Below are 13,842 nucleotides of genomic sequence, written 5' to 3'. Positions count from 1 at the left end.
ACAGGTGTGTGTGTGTTTGTATTTGTGACATTAAGGATGTGCTGTGATTGTGAATTATGTGCATATGTGCTCTGTGTGTATTGTTTCATATTTGTGTGATGTACATATGGGCTTTGTGCTAGTGAATTCTAGGTATTCATTATTTATGATACATGTATATTTTGTTACATTGAATGCATAAATAATTTTTTTATAGATTTATTTATTTTTGGCTGCATTGGGTCTTCGTTGCTGCACACGGGCTTTCTCTAGTTGCGGTGAGCGGGGGCTACTCTTCATTGCGGTGCTCAGGCTTCTTCTTGCGGTGGATTCTCTTGTTGTGGAGCATGGGCTCTAGGTGCACGGGCTTCAGTAGTTGTGGTACGCAGACTCAGTAGTTGTGGCTCGCAGGCTGTAGAGTGCAGGCTCAGTAGTTGTGGCGCACGGGCTTAGTTGCTCCACAGCATGTGAGATCTTCCAGGACCAGGGATCGAACCCATGTCCCCTGCACTGGCAGGCGGATTCTTAACCACTGTTCCACCAGGGAGGTCCTTGAACGTATAAATAAAATGTAAATTTATGAAATCTTTTTTTTAACCAGCTCCTTCCACAAAGGATTTGAGGTATCCTATAAAAATCATCATAGTATCAATACATCAATAAAAAAAATAAGTGAGACAATTGAAGCAAAGGGAAAGCAAGTGTAGGAGAATATAAGGGGAGGCCAGGGGTGAGATAAGTGTATATTTTATAAGTTTTTGGGCATGTACAAGAGTTGGGCCAAAATATTTGCTTTGAGCTTCCCAGCAACCACTGCAAAGAGGGAAACATAATCAGTTACATGGTTCAGAGATGGTCCTTAAGATGAAGACAAGTCCATTATTCCAGAGAAACACTGCTCTCCACTGGCAACTGTAGAGCAGACTCTATATGCTGAATGCGACAATGTCCTTAATATCAAACATGCCTTATAGCAACTACAACACTGAACATCGTAGGCTGTGTCTTACAATTTCTCTCAATGTAAACTGATGCTTTGTTACCAAAATACAATTCACGACAAAAGTAATTGTATGAGGGATGAGACAACGTGGCTTAAGCATGCAGCTCAGTGATGCTCTGACTTTTTCCAAGGTTAAAGCACCTTGATCCTTGTGCTCTACTGAGACCCAGGTGCCTCAGATGTGTCTCAGTGACTGCACAGCAGGACACCTACCTACACTTGCTTAAAAGAGCAGCCTTTCTTTTCTTCCTTTTTTTCTTTTCTTTTCTGTATTGGGGTTCAATGTAGGATCACCTTAGAGAAGTCTTCTTCTAGAAGAATGAGCGTACTGCTTAGCTTTTAGCCAGTCTCCCAAAGTATTTCTTACAACCTAGGTGCTGTAAGTATTGAGGAATAGGGAGTTTAAAGTTATATTCTCTGCCAGTTTCTGAAGTACAGATATTTGGGCTGGTAGGTGGGAAAATTGTATAATATACAAGTGTGAATTGTGTCTTATATATATTTGTGTTATGTGTATTATGAGTAGATGTATAGGAGAGTGTCCTATACTTCTTTCTTCCCTCTCCTGTTCGCTAGTGTGGCCTGGAATAGAAATTAACACACTGTAGGTGCTTAATAAGCACGGAGGTTGGGCCATTTGGCTCTTGATGGTTCTTGCCCCATCACAGAGGTTCTCAGGGTCCAGAATGTGCCTCTCCCCATTCCGACAGTTCGCAGAACAGTAAGCATGTGGCGAAGCCCTCACATGGGTGACCTCAGGCTATCTCTTTATGTCTTCAGCCTGCTGTCCCCGAGACTCCCAGCGCTCTCCCTGGATCAGTGATGTGCCATCTGTTTGAAAGGCTCTTTTCTACTCCTCATCCCCTACTTTTATCCAGCTGTTGAAAGCCCACTCAGCTTTCAGAATATCTTCACTGCTCTGAAGCCTCTTCCATATTCCCCCAGCTCTTTTCTTTGTGCCCCCACTTAGCATACCCCGTACATGCAACAGGCACAGTACCCATCACACTTGGGTGCACTTGTTTCCATACTTGTCTCCAGAAAGCTCCATGAGGACAGGAAATGAGTCTTGTTTATCTTTATACCCACCGTGTCTGGCAAATGGCCTGGCAGTGAGTAAACACTACAAGACTATGTTTTGATTAAAATTTTATGGAGTCAAGTATTTGGCTACTTCATTTTACTTCATTCTAATTACGACTTCCTGAGCTCCTATTCCATGCCAAGTACTGTGCTGTGAAATAGGCTATGTTCTCTGGTCTGAGACAGAAACAGTGATCCACCTGGTGATCAGTGTTGTGATAGGGGGATGTGCCGGGGTTGTGGGAGCACAGAGAAGGCACCTATTCAGTTGGGGTCAGAGAACATGATGCCCACGCTGAGTCTTGAAGACAAGTAGGAGTAGCCAAGTGAGAAAGAAAGGCAAGGACGTTCCAGGCGGGGGAATAACACTGGCAAAGGCAAGGAACAGCACTCTGTGTTTAGGGAGCCATAAATCATTGGATTGTGTGAGTCTAGAGTAATGCTTCCCCAAGCGGGAGATTCATGTCACTGGAAGTGTGCAAGATGATTTTATGTATATATTTTTGTGTGTGTTAGAAAAAATATATAATCAGCATGTCAAGCCCTTAAAGTTAAACAAGACTAAGTTTTTAAAAGGTGAGTTAATTTTATATTTGGAAAAAATATAGCCAGCATGCCAGACCCTTATGACTAGCATTTTAAAAAGGTGTGTTAGTTAAACATTTATTAGGTGTTTACCATGTGCCAGGCCCTATTCTAAGTGTTTAAAGTATTACTCATTTAACTTAATCCCCCTAGAACCCTCTGAGATAAGTACTTTTCTTATATCCAAGTTCTTTTTTTTTTTTTTTTAAAGTACAAACAGATTATTTTTTAAATTTATTTATTTTTGGCTGTGTTGGGTCTTCGTTTCTGTGCGAGGGCTTTCTCTAGTTGTGGCAAGTGGGGGCCTCTCTTCATCGTGGTGCGCGGGCCTCTCACTATCGCGGCCTCTCTTGTTGTGGAGCACAGGCTCCAGACGCGCAGGCTCAGTAATCGTGGCTCATGGGCCCAGTTGCTCCGCGGCATGTGGGATCTTCCCAGACCTTGGCTCGAACCCGTGTCCCCTGCATTGGCAGGCAGATTCTCAACCACTGCGCCACCAGGGAAGCCCCAAGTTGTTCTTTTAACAGATGAGAAAACTGAGGCACAGAGAAGTTGAGTAACTTGCTTAAGGTCACACAGCTAGTAACAAGTAGAGTCAGAATTTGAACTCAAGCAGTAGTCTGGCTCCAGAGCCTGTGCTTCTAACCACTTAACCTCACTATACAGCAAATATCGTAATAATGGCTGAGATATATTGAGCCAGGCATTATATGAAATGCTTTGCGTTAATTATCTCATTTAATTCTCACTATAAGTCTTCAAGGTAGGTCATGTTCAATACTCTGAAAAATTAGGCTCTTGCTCAAGATTACACAATTAGGAAGTGGTAGAGCCAATAAAGATCTATCTAATTTATGTAGGAAAACAGATGGAAGTGAGATTAATTCTTACTACAGGGTTTAGGAAGGTACTTAAAGAGAGCCTTAATGAATTGGTTAGATTTGGGTAGGTCAAGGTAACCCATCTCAGTCCTACATGACTTCCTGAGCTTTCCTCTACTGCTTACCAGAACTTGCCTATTTACATGTCTGTCTCTCTTGGTAGACCTCAGCAGTGGCAGGGGTTATGTCTAAAATTTTTTTTCATTATCCCAGCCACCCAGCACAGGATAGATACTCATTCACTCGTACATTTGTTTATTGAAAAATATTTATTGAGCACATACTCTGAGCCAGGTTTTATCTTGGCACTTAGCTGTGATTCTTACTGTCACGGAACTAATGGGGGAAAGAGACATTAAACAAATAATTATACAAATAAATATATAATTAAAAATTGTGTAAATGGGTGAATTGTATGGTATGTGAATTATATCTCAATAAAGCTGTTAAAAATTGTGCTAAGTTCTATTTGACTTAAGACTCTCATTATGGCAAGTGATAAAATCCCAAATCAAACAAGCTTTAGTTAAAAAAATAGAATTTATTAGCTTGTGAGTGCAACTTAATTGCACTATTTCTTAGCTTTGTGTATGCCTTCAGCCTCTTTCTATAGTCAGACTCTGAATGGGGAGTAAGATGGATGATGGCAGCTCCAGATTCACATCTTCCAACTTCTGCAAAAAGAGGATTCTTGCTCCCAACCACCTTATGTCAATCTCAGGGAAGACTGTGATTGGCTACCTGTGAGTCACATGCCTGTCCCAGTGGCTGGGGGAGGCAAGTATTGTAACCTATAGTCCCACCGCAGTTGTTTAAAGTAGAAGTTCCATAAAGGAAGGAATGGTGGACAGATGAAAGTAACATAAGTCCACTGGAAGTGCTATTAAGAAAGTAAAAAAGAGAGAAACCTAATTTTAGACTGGAGAGTCAAGATCTTCTGAGAAAGTAACGCTTAAGCTGAGAACTAAAGGATCAGAAAAAAATTAGGCAAAGATTGAGGGTGGGTTGGGGAGGGGAGTGTTCCACATCAAGACCAGCCCTAACGTAGTTTAGAGCTGAAGACGCTCATGAGATTGAAAGACCACGTTGCAGGGATTAACTAGTCAAGGGGAGAGTAGTGGGAGATGAGGGTGGAGAGGTGGGCAGGGGCCAGATCATGCAGGATCTTGCAGACCATGTCAAGAATTTCGCAAGGATGTGATCATATCTGTGAGCTGTGAGAGAGGATGCTCAGCCTTCCTCATCCTCACCCTCTGCTACACCAACTATTAAGTAAGTCTCAGTGATCTGCTTGCCAGTGCAGTAGGGCCATTCTCTGCTTTATGGGATTCCTCTTCAGGACTCCCTTTCTTTTAGTGTTTCTCAGCTCTCTCCGCCAGAACTATTGATATGGCCAGCAACTAGCATTTATTAAAGCTTTGAGTAGCAGCAGGTCTTCTATATCCTCAAAGTTCCTGGGACATGGATGAGGCTGTAGAGTCGCTGAGGCAAGTGGATCTTTGGGAGGGCAGAGAAGTTTCAGGGACTCCTATTCCAGGAAGCATGACATGTTAGGGCCTCTACCTCTTTGTGCCGCTCAGAAAGGGGCTCCTTATCTCTTCCTCGATCTGACTGGGAATGGGTCTAGACTAGAGCCCAGGGATGCTAGTAAAAGCGAAATGCGCTTCTGCCTACAAGGGCAGGAGAAACCTGTTCAAAATGTGGTTTTGAAACATACACATAAACGCTCACTTCAGTGAGGTGTGGAGGGAAAAGTACCAGCCTAGGAGTTTGGAGACTGAAGGTTTTATCCTGCTTCTGCCACTAGTATACTGTGTGACCTTGAGCATCTTATTTCCTGTTTCTGGGTCTCAGTTTTGCCCTTTTGAAAAACAGGGGATTTGGATTAGTTGAGTGGGAAGGTCTGTTCAGCTCTATCCCTCTGACTCCATGATTTCAATTCACACAATTCCCCACTCATCACTCAGTCCCCACAGACCCTTGTACATGGCCTTGCTTATTTTAGGTGCTTGATAAATGTTTTTTGGATTGGGGTGAATTGAAACCTTGCATCACTCAGCCTCATGCAGAGAAACAAAGACCTAGCTGACATTGAGAATAACTAACCTTGGTGTGGTGACTTATGTATGATTCACAATGTGTTTTCACAACAATTCTCCTGTGACCCTCACTCTCACTCCTAGTCTGGGAGGCGGCATTGTCTTCAGCTCCATTACACTGAAGAACCTGAGTTCATACCATTTATGTTTTCTTGCATGCAATGAGCTGTGCCACACTTCCGTGTCTTTCTTTTTTCACTTGAGGATTATGTAACTTTTCTAAGCCACACAGGTCATAGGTGGCAGGTCCAGTACTCTAACTCAGCCTTTAGACTCAAAATCCTAACGCTTCCATTGTATCATCACCCAGTGGTGTTTTCCCAAAAGCTTGCAGTAGTTTCTCTTGAAATTTCACCCTCAGTCCCAGTATTGGTGAGAATTCTTTAGATTATGTTGTGGTAACACATAACCCAAGTCAGGAGCTTGGATAATAAAGGTTTATTTCTCACTCACATTACATGCCAGCTGCAAGTCAGCTGCAGCTCTGTCCATGTCATTGCAACTCTGAGATCCAATCTGAGATGCCTAAGCCACACAAAGACTCTCAAAGCTTCTGTTGGGACTTGGTCTGCCCACATTCATTGGCCAAAGCAAGTTACATGATGAGATCTGATGTTGATTGACAAGGGAGATATATTCCTCCCACAAGGAGGCACTGCAAGCCACTTGGCAGTGGGTGGGAATATAAAATCTTCTACAGGGAGGGCAGTGAACAGTCTGCCACAATCACTGAACACATGATGGACCCTGGTGCCCTAGAGGTGAATAAGTTCCCTGCTCTCAAGATGCTCATTGACCAGGGAAACAAAATAGTAGAGAGATAATCTCAACGTCCTGTTTACTATCATTCTTCACCCTTCTCCAGCTCTGTCTCTCTCTTGAAACCGCCCCCTAGGAAGTTGACCTCTTCAGGCTGTGTTTCCCAGCCTCCTGTGCCAGTGGCTTCTGGCTGGGTTTAGCCAAGGAGAGACACTGGCAAGTGATGGGAGTTGGGGAAAAGGGAAAAACCTGCATGTGTGTCTCCCCCACCCCTTGACAGGCTCCCCCTTTAGAGGCTGCTCCTCTTCTCTGACTCCTGCTCCCACAGTTTTAACTTCCTTTGGCCCCATTAATAGTTTTCTTTTCTGTTAATAATCTCTGGGTTTCTTCAGTATTCTGTTTGGCCTCTTAGTTCTTCTACCACCCGTATAACCAGTTCCCTCTAGTTCAGATGTTAAGAACAGTTCCCATTTTCCTGATGGATTCTGACTGAAACAATCGTGTCAGGTGCCATGGGGGTCTAGGGGAGAGGTACATTGTATGTTCTGAGCAGTGGAGATGGGGCGGAAAGAGAAAGGGAAGGCTCTGTGCAATCAGGGATTCCACAGGTGAGTAATGAAGAGGATTAGGAGTAGGAGCTAAAGAGTAGTAGCACGAGTAAAGAAACCAAATAAGGGAGTGTTGATGTTTCTGGAGCATGGTGTGAGCCAGGAAGATGAGGCTGGGGAAGTGGACAGAGGCTGAGCCATGCCGAATCTTGGGTGTTAACCTAGTGAGGCTGGATATTGGATTAATTAAACCTCTTTGAGTTCCAGTGACACAAATCTAAGTCAAAATAGCTCAAGTTATAAGGACAGGGGCATAGCAGAAACAAAACGGGAGAGAATGTTGCTGGAAATGAGATGGTTAAGAAATTTAAGAGCCAGGGTGTTGGATGGATTGTCCACCTGAAACCCGAAGTTCCTGAGAATGAGTACAAGCCTGGGTGGAAAGGGAGACAGTGAATCCCTTGCCAAAATCATCAGTGACCAGAAGGGCTTGAGTTGAAGACTGATACAAGATGGAGATGAGGAGGTTATCAGAGCAGGCTAGAGAAAGGATTTGAACATAAAAGTAGAGGAGAAATGTTCTGGGGCAGTTTCAGGGTGAGGAGAAGCAAGTTTAGCTAGTTGTGAGTTTCTGAAAAGAGTTCTAAAGTCATATTCAGAAGCAGGCAGTGTGGACAGAGTCAGCGGAATCTGTGGGGCTGTGACAGCTGCCTTTGGACAAGATAGGTAAACAGGAGCATTTTGGGGGTGGGAATCATCTCAGATTCAACTAAGAATTGGGCCCGATTCAAGGCAGCAGAAATTCCATCGTCCTGAGGCCAATTAGAGGGAGGAAAGGACGGGGCGGGGGGGACAGTCTGATTAATCGGTTGTCATCTTCCTGAGCTCTCTAGATTCTCAGCTCCTGCGACTCCTCACTAACGAACCTGAGGAAAAGGTTACCATCTGGACCTACTAATGAAGAGCCTTCCAGGAGTCTGATAGTCGTTGGGTGGAGGTGCATTTGGGATTGTTCTGCTAGCAAAAGAGACCCACGAGCTGGCCAGGGCCACGCGCCAGTTACTTGAATCAGAGTTCTCATACCTTGGGTATCTTTGAGACGGCAGTGGTGACACCTCCTTGGCCTGACATATGCGCTCTCCGTGTTTGGTTACTTACTCCCTCTTCTGTCACCACTTTGACCTTACTGCTCTAATGATAACAAACTGCTGTGGTCATTATGGGATATACCAAGACTGTTTTTTGTCCCATTATATGTGTTTATGCGGTTTCCCCTGCCTGGTGTCCTATACATGCATGTGCTCACACATATCTTTATCTAGCTGATATCTGCTTAGGAATCAGCTTCTCCAAGAAACCTTCCCTGGGCCCCAGACTCAGATAAGTGCCTCCTCTGTGCCATGACAATTCCCTCGCTCCCCACCCTTACAGCATTTATCACACTGTCAGTGTGTCTACCTCCGCTTCTCAAGGTTAGGAACCGCATCTGATTCACTTCAGTGTCCCCAGTGCCCAGCACAGGGTTTGCCGTGCTTATTGAGATGAGTTCTCATGAACCCCACTGTCCACAGCCCCTCAGCCACACCCTCCACGCTCATTCCCGTCTCCTGCATCCATCTGTCCATTCATTCAGTTAACATTCACCAAGCCCCTACTCTTCTGGCTGGTACTGGAGCTCAGATGAATGACGTGGTCCCTGCTTGGGGAGCTCCTTGTCAGATGGACTTCCACCATGCAGGGTAACACGTGCTGTGGCAGAGGGAAGCACAGAGGAGGATGCAAAACCATACCTAAGCTGAGTCCTAAAGAAAAAGTTAGTCAGGTGAAGAGTTTTGCTCAGTTCTGGCCTTAAAGACACCCATCGCCACTAACTTTTGGAAGCCTATTCTCCCTCTCCTCCCCTGCCACTCTCTCCCTCTGCTGCATTCCTGCACAACCTCTGGTTTGTTCTACCTGGGTTATAGTGTATTCTGTCACTGTCCCAACTGAGAGTGAGACAAGGGGGCATAAGGGATAGAGCCCTGGCTTATGCCCCATCCCTGAGCCTCAGTTTCCCTATCTGTAAATTACAAGTGATAACCCTTGCCTTGCCCCCCCCCAACAAAGTTGTTTTAAAATTGTATTTGGGAATCGTTAAGGACTATGAACGTGTGAGGGACTGACACTCTGATAAGTGTGTCTTTTCTCCACAATTGGATTTGGTCTCCCCTTGTCCCTGGCACTCAAGGCAAGACCTGGCACAAAGTTAATGTTCAATAAAGACCTGGTTTATTGATTGGCCCGGAATGATGAAGAAAAAGAGGCTTTCCCCAAAGGCCCTGGGGACTGATGGAAGGGCAAGGAAGCTGGGACTCAGATGGGCTGGGAACATAAGGGAAAGGGAATTGTCATGTATTCCACATGCCAACCACTTCACATACTTTTGTGCATTTAATTCTTATTACCACCCTATGAGGTAGGTGATATTCACCCATTCTACAGATGAGGATACAGAGGCTGGGAGAAATTAGGCAATTTGCCTGAGGTCACACAGCTGGTAGCTGACAGAGACTATATTCAAATCCAGGCTGTCTGACTTCTGGGCTTCTTCCCACTGCCCACCTGCGCAATGGGGCACGTCCTCCCCTCAGTGCCAATTCCTCAGAAGGGATTGGTGATCCTGGTCTTGACCTGTGTCCCCATCTTCATCCAAACTGATGGTTTAAGCCTATTTACTTCTTTACCTGTTTGCCCCTTTCCTAGGCAAGCAACATACTCCGCCCACTTCCCCAAACACTGTCACTTGTAACAAACCAGTCAAAGGCCAGAGAGTCAATGTTTATGATATTCATTAAGGAAAAGCTACATGCTGGAGGGTCTCTTAAGCCAACTGCGTTTCTACAGACTGAGGATAACGAGCCAGCAGGCCAGCAGCTGCTTCCTTCTTCATCACATGTCCTCCATTAGCAGGCACTTCTGCACCTTGCTTTCTCAGGTCGGGAAATGGGCTACAGGAGAGGCTGTCAACCAGAGGCGGGCTGGCAGGAATTGTGAATGCCTTCAAGCTGGCGTGGCCTGGGGAAGAGGAGCCCTGTTTGTACCTGGGGGCTTCAGCCCTCTCTGTGGACAATGGGATAATAGGGAGAAGGAGGGAGGAGGAAAGAGACCCCCCTCCTCTGTGTGAGAGGATGATAAAAGAGGGAGAAAGGGGTGAAGAGGAAGTGAGAGGAGCAGATGAAGGACTAGCAGAAAGAAACTGTCATCATAACAGGCAACTTCGCACAGCAATTTATCCATTGTCTCGCTCAATCCTCCCGGATTGCTCTTGGCAGGAAGACGCTGTTATTATTCCTATTTGACAAACGAGGAGGCTGAGACTCAGAGAGGTTAAAGTGATTCAGAAAGATGAAGTGACTTGCCCAGATTCAGACACTGTGGTAGTCAGATAAAAGCAAAGGAGGCCAAAGAGACTTGCAAAGGAAGAAAAAGATATGATCAGGGAAAAAAAAAAAGGAAAGTGAAAGGGAGAAAAGAGAAGAAACGGGAGGCAGGGCTATGTATGGATGTAGGAGCTAGCCAGACCCATATCTAAAACCAGTTTCCACTAACACAGTCACGTGACCTTGTGTGAGTTAGGTAATCTCTTAGAGCCTTCATTTTTCTTTTATAAATTGGAGATGATTATATTTACCCCACAGGCTGTTGTGAGGATTAAGGAAGACAATATTTGTAAAGCTCCTAGCATAGCATCTGGCATATAGTAGGCACTCAATAAATATTAAGGATCCCAAGGAGTATGAGAAACATAAGGGGAAAAGAAGGAGCTAACATGGAAAAAAGGGAAGAGGGAAGCTTTTGAGGAGAAATAAAGATGGACTCAGAAGGAAGGGAAAGAGGAAGGTGGACAGACGAAAGAGGAAGGAGTAGGCTGGCGCAGGGACGTGATGGAGAATGGAGGCTTATGCTTCTAAGGGCTGCCATCAACCTGGCCAAGACCCTCAGTTGGAAAGCAGCCGCTTTGTCTGAATCAGGAGGGCTTTGCTCATGTCTCCTGGGACAACCAAGTTCTGTTCATTGTCACAGAAAGTACCTTTAAGGATCTCAAGGTGCAAAACAGACAAGAATGTCTCATCCTTCAGGTGCAGTTTTTCCTGGGCAATTTGTTGGGTCCGTGTGAAGAGCGAGAGATCCAGGGTGATTCCTGGAAATTCAGGGAGGAAGAACCCATCTGAGGGGAGATAACTCTGTGAGTCTGTGAGTAGACAGAGCAAATGAAGCTCTGCTTATTCAGTGTGGATCTTGGAGTGTCTCCCAGGACCCAGACTAGACTGGCCAGGATGGGGTGAGTAGGAGGCAGGGGAAAGTGGAGTGAAAGCCCTGGTCAAAAAGGACAAAGCTTGGGCTTCTTATACTGGTGCCCTTGGGCAGGTCAGCTTACTTCTCTGAGCCACAGCGTGGGCATTAGTGAAATGGAGAGGGTCTGCCTGAGCCCTCCTTCCCCCAGGGGTGACATGAGGATCAAATGAGATAATGGGTGAGATCAATGCTTTGGAAGCTGAAGTGCTGTGTACACATAGTCAAGTAGTCACTCAGAAAACACCTAATTATCACACACACACACACACACACACACACACACACACCCCTGCCCTGTATCAGGCACAGGACTATACACTTTACATGCATCATCTTGTTTAATCCTTGAAATAATTCTATGAGATAGATAAAATTATCCCAATTTATAAACCAGGGAATTGATTCATAAAGAAAATAGGTGACTTGCCCAGGGTTACACAGCTGGTCAGTGATAGAGCCAGGATCGTCTGACTCTAAAACCGGTGCAGGTAATACCTGCCCGGTACGGTAGCCTCTCCTTGAGGCAGAATCCTCTGCCCGTGGAATTAGGCCTCCTTGCTTTACTCCTGAGCACTGGCTATATTAATGCAGAGTGTTCTGGCCAGGAGGCATGAAAAGGAAGAGAAAGATCCTTACTGCTATCTCTCTTCTATCCTCAGGGTTTGACTTCTTTGAAGCCAGCGCCAAGGAGAACATCAGCGTGAGGCAGGCCTTCGAACGTCTGGTGGATGCCATTTGCGACAAGATGTCTGATACGCTGGACACAGACCCCTCCTTGCTGGGCACCTCCAAGAACACCCGTCTCTCGGATACCCCGCCACTGCTGCAGCAGAGCTGCTCATGCTAGGCAAGGCCCACTGTACTGGTCTCCCTTCATTGTGGCACCACACCCACTCTGCTTCCCCGTTATACTCTGTCTCCCCTCAGCTGATTTGCTGCTGTTCCTTGCCTGCAGTGAAGGTGGAAGCATGCCCCTGGGGTTCTCTATGGATGGCCCCACTCACAGACACTCAGCACTAGACTAACTAGGTCACAATGTGGGCAGAGGTTCATTTTACAAAAGGAGAATCCACTTTATGCAGGGGATTCACTACAGGAACTTGGAAAAGCGAGTCTCTTTTCTGCCTTTAAAATAAGATTTCCTCCCTTGACCAAAATTTGACACACCCACGCACACTTTTCAGGGCCTGGCCAACTGTGTAAAGTGAGACACACCTGCATAGTTAATCCTTTTGAAAAAGACCTCTCCATACACAACCTGCTTGTTTCATATCAAGCTCCCTGTGGGGCTTCCTCTCACTGCTAGATAAGCCTTGTTTCTCAAAGCCCTCGCCTGTTACCACGGATGCCCACAGGGCCTGGGCAGTTGCTGTGGTGACAGGCCAGAGCTAATCTCCAGAGAGCTCAGCCTCTCTAAACGATGCTGAAGGAGCAAAGGCTGAGTCAGAAACACATTTAAAGGAAAAAGATTATCCCCTGAAAAATGTCAAAGGTTCCTGCTATATGAAAGAGCAAGTGCATGAGCTCAAGAAAGACAAAGAGAGAAAAAGAGAAACACAGGCAAGATAAAGAAACAGGTCACGAATTTCTGATTTTGCTGCTTTCCAGCAGGTTCTTAACTGTGGAACTCCATGACACTGGTCATTGGTTCTTAGACTCCCAGAATCTGAAAAATTTATAGTTGGTGGAATCCCAAATTTTACCAAGTCTCACTAGTCAATTCCAATCTTCATGTCTCTGACAATTGGCTGTCAAGCCTCACAGCCAAATCTCTTCTAAAGCATACCTTCTAGGCAGGGATGGGAGCTCAGTCTCCACACCATCTTTGGGCATCTCTCATAATCAGAAAGTTTTCCTTGCTTTAAGCTGAAATCTGCCTCCTGGAAATTCTTCTTCCTCTTCCCACTCCATTTGTACCAGCTCTGCTGTCAGAGACTTCACAGTCTCTGCTCCCTCTGCCCCGTGACACCCTTAGATGATTTGAGAACAGAAATCATGACCCCTGGAATCTGCCCTTTCTCTAAATCAAATAGTTCTAATCCCATCTGCCATTCTTCTTAGGGTCTTCTCCCCATCCTGCCCTTTCCTCCAACCCATGTTTCAATCACTCCTGAGTAGTCCAAGTGGGAAATGTGATTCAAAGCAGAATAAATCTAAGGGGGTATGACCCTGAAAAAATTGGGAAAAATGAACTCAGAGGTTCCAATCCTAATCTCATTCTCTTGAGGGTGAAAGCTTAGTTTCTACTGAAGAGCAGATGTGAAACTACTTCTGGTGGAAACAACTTAATTAAACACCCAAAGAAAACAAAAAACAAAAAACACGCCTCTGACACCAGAAACAAACTGAATGCATCAGTTCATGGTTCTAGCTTGTTTGGACACAGGCACATATTTGTTTTTTAACTGAAATAATTACGTGGAGCTAGCAATGATTCCTGAAAATCTTTCTCCCAGCCCTGGCCTGAATCCCCAGCTTCCCCCTGCACTAACATGACACTTCAGAAGTCAGTGGGGGAGGAGGGAGAGTCTCTCCCAAGTTTTCTCTCCATTTTAAATGCAGCTTATTGT

The 13,842-nt window shown here is 45.3% G+C and overlaps 1 protein-coding gene across 1 annotated transcript in view; it reads left to right on the top strand.

Annotated features, from left to right (window-relative positions):
• The window catches only part of RAB3B (RAB3B, member RAS oncogene family), a 60,137-nt gene extending 47,132 nt beyond the window's left edge, over positions 1 to 13,005 (top strand). Inside the window, exon 5 of the mRNA XM_059898480.1 lies at positions 11,932 to 13,005. Coding sequence (XP_059754463.1) covers positions 11,932 to 12,119 — 188 coding nt within the window. The 3' untranslated portion in view covers positions 12,120 to 13,005. The remainder of the gene's footprint in view (positions 1 to 11,931) is intronic.
• Positions 13,006 to 13,842: the final 837 nt, after the last annotated feature.

The sequence above is a fragment of the Balaenoptera ricei genome, chromosome 1 (genome assembly GCF_028023285.1).
Source record: "Balaenoptera ricei isolate mBalRic1 chromosome 1, mBalRic1.hap2, whole genome shotgun sequence".
Taxonomy (NCBI): domain Eukaryota; kingdom Metazoa; phylum Chordata; class Mammalia; order Artiodactyla; family Balaenopteridae; genus Balaenoptera; species Balaenoptera ricei.
This window is presented reverse-complemented; position numbering and strand designations above follow the sequence as displayed.